This window comes from Pogona vitticeps, chromosome 5 (assembly GCF_051106095.1).
Source record: "Pogona vitticeps strain Pit_001003342236 chromosome 5, PviZW2.1, whole genome shotgun sequence".
NCBI lineage: Eukaryota > Metazoa > Chordata > Lepidosauria > Squamata > Agamidae > Pogona > Pogona vitticeps.
This window is the reverse complement of record NC_135787.1, coordinates 89359840-89375788: the sequence shown is the minus strand read 5'-3', so window position 1 is coordinate 89375788 and position 15949 is coordinate 89359840. Positions and strand designations below refer to the sequence as shown.

Genomic DNA, 15949 nt, shown 5'->3' with positions numbered 1-15949 from the left:
TCCCTGAAGTCGAAATATATGATGCCTACAGCATTCCCTCTGTCTATCAGGGATCTGATCAAAAAATGAGATCAGATTAGTCTGGCAGGATTTGTTCTTGACAAATCCATGTTGGCTTCTAGTTATGATTGCATTGTTTTCTAAGTGCTTGCACAGTTACCATTTTATAATTTGTTCTAGAATTCTCCCTGAGATTGACATCAGGCTGACTGGCCTGTAGTTCCCAGGTTCCTCTTTTTTGCCCTTTTTGAAGATAGGAACAACATTAACCTTCCTCCAATCATCTGGCACCTCACACATTTCCCATGATTTCAAGAAAATAATGGACAGCGGTTCTGAGAGTTCTTCAGCCAATTCCTTCAGTCCTCTCAGATGCAGTTCATCTGGCCCTGGAGATTTGAACTCACTCAAGGTTGTAAGGTATTTCTTAATTATTTATTTATCAATTGGCCATCTGGTGATATCCACATATACAGTCGCCTGTTCAGTTGCTTGAAGAATGTATTTGTGATAAATAGATTGTTGGTTTCACAAAACTCTGTGGGTCATTCTGCTTCAATCTGTCCCCTGCATCTTGTGGTGCAGTGGTTAAATTGCTGTATTGCAGCTAAAACAGTGCTTATGACCTGGGGTTCAGTTCCAGGTCGCTGGCTCAAGGTTGATTCAGCTGTAAAATGAGTACCCAGTTCATGGAGGGGGGGGCAATGTGTAGCCTGCATAATTAATTTGTAAACCACTTTAAACACTATGGGATGGTACATGAGCAGCACGCTTTGCCTTTTGCTTTGGATCTAATTTTCCAACAATATTTGGCTGCTTTGTTTCTCACTTTTGTGTTTCAGTTACCTATGTACTGTTTTGGTATGTGATCAATTACCTTTTGGATTCTTGCATAAAAGCTTTCAATTTCATATTTAGCATCTGTAGTTGGAGCACAGACTTCAATGAGGGTTATATTGATTGGCTTTCCCTGGATTCTGATGGCTATTATGTGGTCAAACCTTGCATTATATCCCCAAACTGACTGAGCTGCATCTGTGTTAGAGCCACTTCAATTCTCCTGTGTTTGTCATTTCCAACACTTTGTAGTTGGCTGACTGAAAATACCCATTCCAATCACTTTAGTTAATTGACATCAAACACTACTTTGTTTGTTTGTTAGTCGTGTCCGACTCCTCGCGACCCCATGGACCAGAGCATGCCAGGCCCTCCTATCCTCCACCAACTCCCGGAGTTGTGTCAAATTCATGTTGGTTGCTTCGATGACACTGTCCAACCATCTCATCCTCGGTCGTCCCCTTCTCCTCTTGCCTTCACACTTTCCCAACATCAAAGTCTTTTCCAAGGAGTCTTCTCTTCTCATGAGATGGCCAAAGTACTGGAGCCTCAGCTTCAGGATCTGTCCTTCCAATGAGCACTCGGGGTTGATTTCCTTTAGAATTGATAGGTTTGTTCTCTTTGCAGTCCAGGGAACTCTCAAGAGTCTCCTCCAGCACCACAATTCAAAGGCATCAATTCTTCGGCGGTCTGCTTTCTTTATGGTCCAGCTCTCACTTCCATACAACACTACAGGAAAAACCATAGCTTTGACTATTTGGACTTTTGTTGGCAAGGTGATGTCTCTGCTTTTTAAGATGCTGTCAAGGTTTGTCATTGCTTTCCTCCCAAGAAGCAGGCGTCTTTTAATTTCGGGGCTGCTGTCTCCATCTGCAGTGATCATGGAGCCCAAGAAAGTGAAATCTGTCACTGCCTCCATATCTTCCCCTTCTACTGTATTTCCCAGGAGGTGATGGGACCAGTGGCCATGATCTTAGTTTTTTTGATGTTGAGTTTCAGACTGTTTTTTCCACTCTCGTCTTTCACCCTCATTACAAGGTTCTTTAGTTCCTCCTCACTTTCCGCCATCAGAGTGGTATCATCTGCATATCGGAGGTTGTTGATATTTCTTCCTGCAATCTTAATTCCAGCTTGGGATTCCTCCAGTCCAGCCTTTCGCATGATGTATTCTGCATATAAGTTAAATAAGCAGGGTGACAATATACAGCCTTGTCGTACCCCTTTCCCAATTTTGAACCAATTCGTTGTTCCGTATCCAGTTCTAACTGTTGCTTCCTGTCCCACATATAGGTTTCTCAGGAAATGGATAAGGTGGCCAGGCACGCCCATTTCTTTTAGGACTTGCCATAGTTTGCTGTGGTCCACACAGTCAAAGGCTTTTGCATAGTCAATGAAGCAGAAGTAGTATTTTTCTGGAACTCTCTGGCTTTCTCCATAATGCACCGCATGTTGGCAATTTGGTCTCGAGTTCCTCTGCCCCTTCGGAATCCTGCTTGTACTTCTGGGAGTTCTCGGTCCACATACTGCTGAAGCCTACCTTGTATGATTTTGAGCATAACCTTGCTGGCGTGTGAGATGAGTGCAATTGTCCGGTAGTTGGAGCATTCTTTGGCACTGCCCTTCTTTGGTATTGGGATGTAGACTGATCTTTTCCAGTCCTCTGGCCATTGTTGAGTTTTCCAAACTTGTTGGCATATTGAATGTAGCACCTTAACAGCATCATCCTTTAAGATTTTAAATAGTTCAACTGGAATTTCATCACCTCCACTGGCCTTGTTGTTAGCCAGGCTTTCTAAGGCCCACTTGACCTCACTCTCCAGGATGTCTGGCTCTAGGTCAGCAACTATATTGTCTGGGTTGTCCGGGATATCCAAAACTTTCTGATATAATTCCTCTGTGTATTCTTGCCACCTCTTCTTGATGTCTTCTGCTTCTGTGAGGTCCCTTCCATTTTTGTCTTTTATCATGTCCATCTTTGCACAGAATTTTCCTCTAATATCTACAATTTTCCTGAACAGATCTCTGGTTTTTCCTTTTCTGTTATTTTCCTCTATTTCTTTGCATTGTTCATTTAAGAAGGCCCTCTTGTCTCTCCTTGCTATTCTTTGGAAGTCTGCATTCAATTTTCTGTAACTTTCCCTATCTCCCCTGCATTTTGTTTCCCTTCTCTTTTCTGCTATTTGTAAGGCCTCGTTGGACAGCCAGTTTGCTTTCTTGCATTTCCTTTTCTTTGGGATGGTTTTTGTTGCTGCCTCCTGTACAATGTCACGAGCCTCTATCCAAAGTTCTTCAGGCACTCTGTCCACCAAATCTAGTTCCTTAAATCTGTTCTTCACTTCTACTGTGTATTCGTAAGGGATTTGGTTTAGATTATACCTGAGTGGCCCAGTGGTTTTTCCTACTCTCTTCAGTTTAAGCTTGAATTTTGCTATGAGAAGCTGATGATCAGAGCCACAATCAGCTCCAGGTCTTGTTTTTGCTGACTGTATAGAGCTTCTCCATCTTTGGCTGCAGAGAATATAGTCAATCTGATTTCGATGTTGCCCATCTGGTGATTTCCATGTGTAGAGTCGCCTCTTGTGTTGTTGGAAAAGGGTGTTTGTGATGACCAGCTTGTTCTCTTGACAAAACTCTATTAGCCTTTGCCCTGCTTCGTTTTGAACTCCAAGGCCAAACTTCCCTGTTGTTCTTTTTATCTCTTGACTCCCTACCTTAGCATTCCAGTCCCCCAGAAAGAGAAGAACATCCTTCTTCGGTGTCAGTTCTAGAAGGTGTTGTAAATCTTCATAAAATTGTTCAATTTCAGTCTCTTCAGCAATGGAAGCTGGTGCATAAACTTGGATTATTGTGATGTTGAAAGGTCTGCCTTGGATACGTATTGACATCATTCTATCATTTTTGAGATTATATCCCATTACGGCTTTTCCCACTCTTTTGTTGACTATGAGGGCTACTCCATTCCTTCTACGGGATTCTTGCCCACAATAGTAGACATGATAATCATCTGAGTTGAAATCACCCATTCCCATCCATTTTAGTTCACTGATGCCCAGAATGTCGATGTTTATTCTTGCCATCTCCTGTTTGACCACCTCCAGCTTCCCAAGGTTCATAGATCTTACATTCCAGGTTCCTATGCAGTATTTTTCTTTCCAGCATCGGACTTTCCTTTCACTTCCAGGCACGTCCACAGCTGAGCGTTCTTTCGGCTTTGGCCCATCCACTTCATCAGCTCTGGAGCTACTTGTACTTGTCCTCCGCTCTTCCTCAGTAGCATGTTGGACGCCTTTTGACCTGAGGGTCCCATCTTCCAGCGTCATATCTTTTAGCCTTTTGTTTCTGATCATGGGGCATTCTTGGCAAAGATACTGGAGTGGAATTGCCGGTTCCTACCCCAGGTGGATTGCGTTTAGTCAGAACTCTCCACTATGACCTGTCTGTCTTGGGTGGCCCTGCATGGCATAGCCCATAGCTTCTCTGAGTTACTCAAGCCCCCTCGCCACGACAAGGCAGCAATCCAATGTTTATAAAATCCAATGTTTATAAAATCCATTTGTTGCTTTATGGTTTCAAATTTACCTTGATATCTTTTCTAGTTCCATGTTCCAATTGTCTGTTGCTGTACAGGATCTGACTTTCCTTTCACTTTTGTACACATCAGCCACTTGATATATTTTCGGCTTTAATCTAGTTGCATCATTAATGCCAGTGCTATTCAAACTTGTTCTTTGCTGTTTCCCATTAGCAAAGTGCTTTCTAACCTGAAAGTCTCATCTTCCAACACTGTCTTTTGTTTCACTTTGGACTGGCTCATCGTAAGGTTTTCATGGTAAGGAAAGCTCACTAGTGGCTTACCACTGCCACCTTCTGTGCAGTACTAATGAAGGTTAGCTTAGTGTCACTGCTGTTATCTCCTCTGCCAGTGTTACCTTCAGCAACCAGTTCTTCCCAGTAGCTGCTGCCCTCATCACTACTGGAACTATTCATTCATTTCTGCTGAGACAGCTGCTCCCCTTGAAAAGGGTGGATATATCTTTGTCTTGTATCTCAGCTATGACCATTCTGCTCACTTGTAATGGAGTCTGGCCTCCTGATGGAGTTCTTAGTTTCACTGACACACTCAAACCCCTTCATCATGTGTGCATACAGTGTATGCATATGTGTCTAAAAAGGTGTGCACCCACCCCCACTGTAGGTGGTGATAATGGGGCCTTTGGCTCTGCTTCACCACTAAGCACCACAAGAAGAAAGAAAGAAAGAAAGAAAGACGAAGAAGAGCAGTAGCAGCAATTTTTAAACTAAGTCTTATTGCTAAAGGAAGGAATTAGTTCGGGGGAAGAATGGTTTACCCTTTATTGTCAAGTTGTGCTCCTCCAAATTACTCTGAGAGTACAACTACATTTGGGAACTTTTAATAATATAGCTGACTGGATAGCTCAGTGAATTAGAGTACTTGGCTGCAGAGCCAGGGTTCAAGAGTTAGATTGAAAGAGGATTATATAACATAAAGTGATTGTGTGTGAGTGTTGACCCTTCCCTTCTCCTCCATATTTCTTCTTTTATCACAAAAGAATGCAGGTGATATCCCAAAACCTGCTTGTAGCATACATATTCCAAGTCACATATAGTAATTACCTGACAAAGTAGGTATGTTTACCTAAAAATGTAATGCTTAAAAAGTGCTATCTTAGATAGGACTCTGACAGGAGGCAGCTTGTGCAGGACTAGTCCTATAATAAGGTGAGGTAACCAGGAGAAGCTGTGAAACAAGCATACTCCCTGGTCCAACAGCCACCAGGATACTGGTGCCACTGATTCATCCTCATTGTCAGTGCCTCCTCATACTGGCATGGCCATTCCTGCTTCCAGCATGAACCTGGCTGCTCATTCTGTGGACCAGAAAAATGGCTCCCTTTTTTTTCCTTATGGACAGTAGCTGCAGAGCAGTCATTTTGGGTTTAAGAGGAGGAAAAGCTACCTGTTATGTCAAGGAAAGAAAGGCTGGAACTGCACATGAGTTCCTGCAGCACCCTTACTGCTGGGGCTGGTGGCTTGTGAGTCACAAGCATTTGGGGCTGCGCCTTTCAGGAGAACCATGACAATAATTTTACCAGGCCTACCTTCCTGCAGAGACCCATATTCACTCTTTATGACTTTGCTAGCTAGGGAAATGTTGGCTGAAGTAACCATCTTTGCTGCTTAGAAAGAAGTCAGCTTAAGCCCGTGTTCCCTGCTAAGTCAGGCTCTGTTTCTGTGCCTCACATTCCACTTTCTTCACTCTAGGCCATCTCCAGCCTCCTCAATCCCATTGTAATATGTGTAAAATTATTGGTTCCCAAATGTTTAGGCATTACAACCATTTTGTGAATTTTGGGAGATTCTCATATTCTCTATCATTACCATCATCCAACCCTCTTTAAAAAAATTAAATAAACACAAACATTTAACAAAACATATTTTAAAATAAGTGCAGATTTTTTTCCACAAAATGTTAACAAAATTGTAATTTACCTGAAGAAATACCAGAATTTCAACAAATTTAATATGAAGGATGATGAAGATCTACCAGTCTCATTTCTTTCACCCCTGAAATTTCTTTATGACTACTGGGGAGCACATAGCACATTTTGGGTACACATACAAAATTCTGGACTTAACTTCAGCACAAATTCACAAGAAGCTTTTCTATAGTAAACTGTTAAGAACCAGAGTTCCAAAGAACACAGTTTGAACATCATTGATGTAGAGGTCATATCTTCCAATGTGTATTCCTAGTTTTCTAATGTTATTTAATATAATTTAAATTGGCTTCAACAATACTTCATATTCCTTTCTCTTTCATCCACTTATAATCAAGTTGCAGAAAGGACAGACTATCATCTGTACCTGGTGGTGCAACCATCCGCTGCCATTTTTGAAATAAACATGTCTTCAGGCAATCACGAGGACTTAAATTGTAAGTTTTATGCCTTGACATCAATTCTTGCATTGGCTCCAATATTACACACAACTGCAAAAGAAAGAACACACAGAAGCAGATCTAAGATGAGTAGTATTCCTCAAAAAGCATGCTTCTAGTCTGAACTGAAATTCATTTTATTTCCCTAATCTCTTCTTTCCCCTTTTTCTATGCATACACATTTCAGTTAATGATGCTGTAGAGCAGTGCCTCCCAGCCTGGGGATTGTGACTACAGTCACAAAGTGTTGGTGGTGGTGGGGTTTACAGGTTATCTTATATGCACTGTAGCCCTTGTCAACCTTTTCTTTGACATACTATCATTTTCTCATCCCCATTTAGTATATGAGTCACTGTTTCTTTTCTTTACCTTTTGCCACACACATACCTAAAGTTTTTTTTGCTGCTTTTAGTGTCTCTAGCTAGCTTCAGCTCATTCTCAGCTTTTGCCCTCCTAATGACATCCCTGCAATTTCCTGCTACTTGTCTGTACTCTTCTTTTGTAGCCTGGCTTTCCTTCTACTTGTGCCCTTTTTTGTTTTCAGGTTCTCTCTGAGCTTCTTGTGAAGCCATACTGGGATTTTTTGGGACCATTGGAACTGCCTGTCCTACTTGTACATCCCAGGCTGGACAGCTGGGGGCATTAATGCCAAGGGAAGCCTGGAGGGAGAGAACAAGGAATTGGGTTTTCAATGTATTCATGAAGGCTATGGAGCAGTCTCCATCTGGCACCCTCTCTGGGTGTTTTTAAAAGCCATTTAAAAACTTGGCTCTTTAGGAAGGCCTTCCCTCCAGTCAATAACTGACTTTTATTCTTTGTTTTTATATTATTTCATCTTGGCAATGATCTAAAGTAAGTGTTAAAATTAGGATGTTTTAAATGATTTTTATGGTATTTGTTATATTATGAAGTTTTATCATGTGTGTAAGCTGCCCTGAGTAGACTTTGTCTAGGGGCCTTTCCTCATATTGCTTGGTTTCCAGGTCCATGATCATTCTTATTGCCCTCCTCTAGACTTGCTCCAGTGTGTTGGTATCCTTCTTAAACTGTGGTGTCCAGAACTAGATACATGAGGCCTAACCATTGCTGAATAGAAGGGAATTAGCACCTCACAGAATTTAGAGACTATACTTCTGTTAACACAGTCTAAACTCACATCTGCCTTTTTTGTAGTCACATTGCACTGTTGGCTCATACTCAGATTGTGATCTACAACAATTCCAAGATCCAAGCAAAGCAAAGCAAAGCAACCTTTATTGGCATAAAACAATTAAAACATACAATCCGATAATAAATTAAAGTAGTAGGAGAAGTTAGGTTAGTTTTTTTGAGGTTTGAAGAGTGAGCACCTTAGCGAGGAACTCAGCTACTGGAGTCATAGTTTCCAGAGAAAAGTCATGGAGGAGGAAACCTGTCAGAAGCTGGGGGGGACCAGAGAAGCCTGAGATGATTGGACCTAGAATTCGGTCTCGGAGATCTCTAAACTTGGGGCAGTGACACAGAATATGCGAAACTGAATCGGGTTCTAATCCGCAGAGGTTACAAGTTCTTTTTTCGTAGGGTACTCGGGCATATCGCCCCTTGAGGACCTCGGGGGGGAAAATATTCAGCCGCGCTAGCATAAAAGCCCTCCTGGTTAGGGGGTTCAGCAGGGACTGTAAGTAAAAATGTCCAGAGCCAAAGGTAGGGAAGATACCATAGTGGATAGGAGAGCATATTTGGTTGATACTGGAGACCAGATGGATATACTCGGACTCCCATAGTTTCTCTTTAACAAGAGAGAGCGCCTGATCAAAATTGCTGTTAAAGATGGAGTTTAAAGGTATACCAATCGATTCAAGTTTGGTTTCACATAACGTAAACCACTTGGATTGATAATGGTCCTTAAGTAGATGTACTAGAAGAGAGTCTGGGTCTGTTTTAAAGAAAAGGCGGAGCCAGAATTTGAATGTGAGTGCCCACGCTACCGATGAGGGTAGATGCATGCCTAACTCTAGGGCTATAGTCGATAGTTTAATTGAAGTTGGTATCCCTAGAATCCGGCGGTAGAAAGAGGCAGCCAGTAGATCTGCTTTGTTGTCCATAGCATTTATCCAAATTGGGGCGCCATAGAGTAGGCAGTTAATCAGTTTTGCCTGAAAGATTCGGGTGACAGCTGGAACAAACTGGTTCCCGGCGTTATAATGGAATTTAGTTATCGCACCAAGAAGACATGAGGTGGATGCGATTGCAGAATCTCTATGTATGGTCCATTTGAGCTGAAAATGGAATAGTAAACCTAGATACTTAAAGGATCTCACCTGTTCAATCTGTTGACTATTGATTTTCCAGTGTAAGAGCTTCCATGATTTTGAAAAGACCATAATCTTGGTTTTCTCAGCGTTAATAACAAGATCATTGCGTAAGCAGTAAGACTGAAATAGGGAGAGAAGTTGTCTTAGACCAAGACTAGATATAGAAAGGAGAGCCGCGTCATCCGCGTATAACAGAAGAGGTACGGGTATCTTATTTAGGATCGGAGCAGACTTTTCGGCTAGCAGCAGCTGAGAGCGTAAATCTGCTAAAAAGAGGTTGAATAGGAACGGAGCTAAGATGCAACCCTGTCTCACTCCTCTGTTAATTGGGATCTTTTCCGAGATGGAGCCACTATAGTTGAAACGGACTTGGCAGAAGTTAGCGTGGTGTAATTTACGTATTAAAAAGAGAAGACGTGGGGGAATTCCCCACGCGGCTAGTTTTTCCCACAAAATGGACCTATTGACGGAGTCGAAGGCCGCTTTCAAATCAACAAAGGCCACGAACAGGTTCCCTTTAAAGTGATATACATACTTCTCTGCTAAGAACGAGAGAGTTAATGCGTGGTCCAGTGTTGAACTACCCGGGTGAAAACCGATTTGCTCTTGTCCTGGAAGATTTATAGAGACGGACCAGGAAGTGAGATGGACCAGAAGGTGTTTACTATATAGCTTTCCGATGGTGGAGAGTAAACTGATCGGTCTATAGTTGCCCGGGTTAGAAGGGTCACCTTTTTTAAAAATAGGAACCAGGATAGAGGTGAGCCAATCCTCTGGAATAGAGCCATGTTCGTCTATTAGGGTGAATAAATTTGCCAGAGGATCAGCCCACCATTGGGCGTTGTTGATTAAGAGGTCATTGGAGATTCCGTCGGGGCCGGGAGACTTCCCGCGTTTCAGAGCATAAATGAGCTTTAGGACCTCATCCCTAGAGACCGGTGGCCAGAGGGGGAGCTCAGAGGGAAGATTCTTTGGCATAGGAATTGGGTCCTGGGAAGAGAATATTTTCGAATAGTAAATTGACCAATTAGAAGGGGAGATAGGCAGGGAGCTTTTATAAGAGTCTTCCGTAAGGGAGTGGGTGATGAGTGACCAGAAAAGTTTGCTGTTCTTTGATGTTATGGCCTCTAGGAGCTGGCACCATTTCCGCAAAGCAAAGTTGTGCTTCTTGGCGTCAATGAGACTGCGCCACATGTAATATTACTGAGCCAAATATCCCCCATCTTGTAACTGTGCATTTGTAGATTTCATTCTGTTGTTTGAAATATTCCTTTTTTAAAAAAATAACACAATTTCAGGAATATCAGTTGTTTCTTAATCTCCTCTACTTCATTATAAAGCTCTAGATACATACCCTATGGCCAGATGGATTTTTACATAAACTCACACTGCAATAAAAGTCCATTTTTAGGTTACATAAAACCAACAGCAATTACTGGAAAATGGAACTTTTTAATTAAATGCATTTGAAGGAAGGAGGGATTAAAGTAGGAGAGTAGTTGATGCTTAGAGCCATGGATCATCCCCTACTGAATCTGCATTTTGCTTTTTATCAGTGGTCCTTTTGGTTAGTGATGTGCTTTGGATCTAAATACTGTAAATCCTTAACCAAAATTAAGTGGATTCACTGAATTAGAATCTGAACACACACTAAGCTTTTTAACTGTCTGGTTTTATAGGAGAACAGAAAAGTTTGGGCAGTTCCTGTACTTTTGAGACTGGAGAGAGTTTTAAATGATGGATTGGAGTAAAGCAAGTCAATTGAAACCCATTTGAGTAGCTTTACCTTGTTTTCTTTTAGATATTGTAATTCATATACAAATTCAGTAAATAAATTAATTAACAACAATGCATAAATGCCAATATGTCCATTGATGACTACTAATTAAGTCAATACTACATCTTTGGGGTTATTCCCCCCATGATAGGTGCTTGCTGCTGGCATTGGTCAATGTTTTCCATCTGTTTTTGTCCTCTCCTTAGACGCCAAAATTTTGTGCTGTAATAGAAATCAACCTGATTCTAAATGGCTTTTAATATTTTATTGTACTATATTTTAATGGAGTATATTATATTGTTTATACCGTTTTCTATTGTTTTATCCGATGTATGTTGGCCTGTGTGCCACGCAATAAACGTATTTTGCTTGCTTGCTTGACTACTAAGCATGATGATTTTATATTACAACACATGGTTGTCTGATTTTCTCTTGAATATCTCCATTTAAGCCCATTCAATTTAAACCAGGAGTCTCAAACTCAATTTACTTGGGGGCCGCTGGAGGCAGAGTCTGAGTGAGGCTGGGCCGCATCAGATTTTCCGCCAAGCAGAGCAAGAGCCCGAGGAAGCCATGTGGAAGTTTCCTTAGCCCATGCGAATCCTCATCGCCCAGCCATGACCCCCTCCGGCTCCTTCTTCACCACCACCATGGCCAGCAGCAGTAGGACAAAGAAGCGGAGAAGGGAGGGAGCGCCGGCAACCGCTTAGCCAGGGGGAGGAGGGCATGACATAAAATTTTTAAAAACCCTCACAGAACTTGCCTTGTCAAAGGAGAAAAGCCCCCACCAGTACCCACGAAATTAAGCAGAACAGGGCAGGGGCCCCCACAGGTGCATGCATGCGCATGCATGCACACAAACACACACGCACGCATGCACGTGCACGCACACACACACACGGAGGTCTGGCAACCTTCCTCTGAGCCCCCCCTCAAAAAAGGCACCCTCAGCAGCAGTAGCTACCCCCATCATGACAGAGGAGCAAACTTTGTGAGGTGAGTCCAGGCAGCCTCCAGAGCCAAGGCGGCTGAAGCAGGATGAGGAGGAGGAGGAAGCGCCACCAGGTAGTGAGGCGGCCGCTGGCCGAGCTGGTGCTGGAGGTGCTGAGAGAGAAAGAAAGCCGTTTCCCTGGAAGAGGTGGCGGCAGCTGCTATTGGTGGTTTGGAGGTGCTCTTCGAGGACAGGCCGGGAGCGACTCTTGACAGCAGAGGACGCGTGGGTGCTTCGGGGGAGAGGCAAGGCAGGGGCCACAAACTATCATCCAGTGGGCCGCAAATGGCCCCCGGGCCATATGTTTGAGACCCCTGATTTAAACAGAAGAATATGGTAAGGGTATCTACCTTGCAAGTCAATAGAATTTGACTTGCAAAGTCATTCTAGTACTGACAAAGTCAGTTATTTCTTTTCAAACAATCTTACCCTCTACCTAGGTGAATCTTGTCATTCTCCTGAATTGGCACAGCGGAGTATAGCAATTCATCTTTTCATGGACAATGAAGCACTTTTGTCCTGGTCCAGAACTGCCCGCAAATGAGCTTTAAAGACAATTTCAAAATATTGTAAACTAAATAACCGAGAGATACGTTGTCAGAAATAAAAGATTCTAGCATTTTCTAAGAACAAGTGATTATTGAAATCCAGCTAGCTATTAGATAGTAGGAGCTGGAACAGTTAAACACTTTCATTACCTAGGAGTGATCTTTTCTTCACATTTATTTTGGTGACATCAGCAAAACAGTATTTTCTGCAAAGCAAAAATCCTGACTCAAGCAGTAATCAATTTCTATAGTATGAAAGGAGGTCATTATGTTCCAGGAGCAATATTAGCATTTAATGCCAAAGTAATTCCAGTTCTTTTATATGGTATTGCAGTATGGATGACTGGGGTATCAGAGAAATTAGACCATCCCCTCTCCTCTTTTATAAATAGGCTAAAGAATATACCACAGTGTGTGGTGAATGTTCTTGTATGGGCAGAGTTTGCACAGCCTTCTATTGAGGCAAAAGCATGGAAACAGGCCTTTCATTTCAGACTGAGTCATTTTTTTCTGAGGGTTACTTTCTAGTCCTACTATGAGAAGATTCTTATTGATCCTCCTTGTGGAAACTAATAGATAGCAAGTGAGAAGTCCTGGCTTGCCACAATAATTAATTAGGAAAATGGGTGAAAGACAGTCAGGACTATATTTAAGGAATCAGATTCATCAAACAGATCTGGCTAGTACCCAAATGAGAGTTTAATAAGCATGTTCTCTCTCCTTTTTGTGGGGGAGTATTTTCATTCCTAGAACAGTTTTGCCTTATTTTTTCCATCTAACAATTCCACATCGCTGCAGAGCTTTTCTATGTAAGAGATTTCATATTGTCCGAGAGAGATTTAAGGAAGATTGCTAGGGCAACCTTACTCATCTTTTGTGTTCCTGCCCTTTTTATGCAACTGCAAGAGCGTTTTATTAAAACTTTATTTGTTTGTATCAGAAATAAGTTTTCTGAAGACCTTGTCCCTTTACTATTAGAAGATGAAAAACCTTATTTCTCTGTAGCAGTCTCTATATTTGTCATTGCTATTTATTCCTCAAAGATAATTGAACTTCCTATTATTTAAATATTTTGGACTTGTTGGTGCTCAGGAGTTTTTCATGAGTTTCTTAGGGGGAAAGGAAATGAATGACTCCACTGTTGGAGCACTCACGCCTTCCCAAGGTAACTACTCCAACAGTTAGGAGGTTTTCTCTGATATTCAACTGAAAATTGGCTTCCTGTAACTTGAGCCCATTACTACATGTCCTGCATTCTGGAATGATCAAGAACAAATCCTGCCCCACCTCTGTGTGACAATTTCTCAAGTATTTGTAGAGTGGTGCTGTATTTCCCCTCAGTCTTCTTTTCTCAAAGTCCTGATCTCTCACTTTTTCCTCACAGGGTTTGGTGTCCAGTTCCCTGATAATCCTTGTTGCTCTCCTTTGAACTTGTTCAATTTTCCTGGCATCCTAGTTAAAGTGCAGTGTGCAGAACTGGATGTAATTCTCAAGATGAGGCCTAACCAATGCCAAATAGATAGAAACTAGTACTTCCTGGGATTTGGAGATTATACTTCTGTCAGAATTTGATTTCACAAATTGTTGACAGGGGTTGGACTCAATGATCCATAGGGTCTCTTCCATCTCTGCAGTTCTAAGATGACAATGATGCATCCTAAAATAGCCTTTGCCTTTCTTGCAGCCACATTGCACAGTTGGTTCATATTCAGCTTGTGATTTAAAATTCCAAGATCCATCTCTCGTGTATGATTACTAAGCCAAGTATCCCCCCATCTTGTGTGCTCAATTTTGTTTCCCTAGGTGTAGAATTTTGCACTTATCCCACTTAAATTTAATTCTGATGTTTTCAGTGCAGTGCTGAAGCCAATCAAGATCTTTTTGAATTTTGTTTTTCTTTTCCAGGGTGTTAACTATCCAACCCAATTTTGTATCATTTGCAAATTTGATAAGCATTCCTGGCACCCCTTAGCCAAATCAGTAATAAAAATGTTCAAGAGCACTGAGCCCAGGATTGAGCCTCACAGTACCCCACTTGTCATTTTCTCCCAGTCTGAGCCAATCATACTGTCTGATTACAATTCTCTAACCAACTGTATAACCATTTGATAGTTGTTCCATCCAACCCATACCTTGTTAGCTTAGTAATCAGAACATCATGAGGCCATTTTGTCAAAAGCTTTGCTGAAGTCAAGGTATGCTACATCTACATCATTACAACATCTACTAGGGATGTTACCCAATCAAAGAATGAGATAAGATTAGTCTGGTAGGATTTGATCTTGACAAATCTGTGTTGGCTTCTAATTATTACTGCACTGTTTTAAGGTCCTTGCAGGGAAATTGCTTTATAATCTGATGGGGAGAGAAGATACATAACCAAGCGGCAATTGGTAGGGAAGGATGCTCTAGTCCTCATGTCCTTCTATGGGCTTCCTAAAAGTTATGGCTGGCTACTGTAGTAACAGTACATTGCATTGAACTTGCAAATAGTATGCATATGTTGCATTTGAGACTTTGTGGAAAAGATTGAGGCCCATGGGGAATCCTCAATCTTCCTGACTGAGTGTGTTAGAGGGGCGGGGTAAAAATAAAATAAAATAAATAAATAAATAAATAAATAAATATCTCCCATCAGTGAGAGGAAAGATATAAATGGGTCTTTCACCACTAGTTTCAGCACTTTCCTCAGTGGCTTCAGTCGGCTTCCCCTGAGAGTGGGTTACTGTTAAAATACTCTGCACATCTGTGGTTAGATTTAAACCAATAAGACAAGGACCAGGGATTTGGTTTGACACTGCTACCTTCCATATAACAGACCACCCATTGTATTTCACTGCTACTCTAGCCTTTGGCAGACCCACTGGGTCTGAGCTAATGCCTTTGAGGGTGATGTTCTGTTCCAACATATTATCTTTAGTAATGATGTCTGGTATTGTTTAATGGCCTTGGGTTCAAAATAAAGGGTTTTATTAACCTTTTCTTCAGAACTATTAGATTTCAGGGAACTGTGCTCTGGAGAATGAGGGTTTGTCTTTAAAATGGCTTCCATTAGTTTGGGTATTTCTGAGGTAATCTAATCTCAGTTGGATGGGGGCACTCTCCTCCTGTCATCCCAAACTTTTCTACTAATTTTTACCTCAGAGAACTGAGGAACTCTGATCTCACTAATGGAATCAGCATATTCAGACACCTGTAGCACATTTTTAGGATCCTTGTCCTTCACCAAATAATGTAATTCCCCTGGCAAAGCTGAAAAAAATTGTTCCAAGCCAAACATATTTTTCATTGATCTAAATTTCCTTCTGAGGTACTCTGAATTAATCCCAAATTTGGAATACACAATTTTTCTATATGCGTCAAAATCTCTAGTTTGCTCCAGAGGTATCTGAGAATAAAGCTCAGCCAAAACTCCACTTATTTGTGATCTTAAAATTATCATCCTCTCATCATTTTTAATCTCAAAGCCCCAACAAGCTAACTCAAATGAAATTAGGGAAGATTCAGGACAATCTCCATTCCTACATTGTGGAAATGTATTTA

The 15949-nt window shown here is 41.6% G+C and overlaps 1 protein-coding gene across 2 annotated transcripts in view; it reads right to left on the bottom strand.

Moving 5' to 3' along the window:
• Positions 1-15949, bottom strand: part of LDB2 (LIM domain binding 2) — a 343436-nt gene that overhangs the window by 26938 nt on the left and 300549 nt on the right. For both annotated transcript variants that reach the window (XM_020809833.3, XM_073001068.2), the window contains one exon: positions 6724-6847. In XM_020809833.3, the coding sequence (XP_020665492.3) occupies positions 6724-6847 (124 nt within the window). The remainder of the gene's footprint in view (positions 1-6723; positions 6848-15949) is intronic.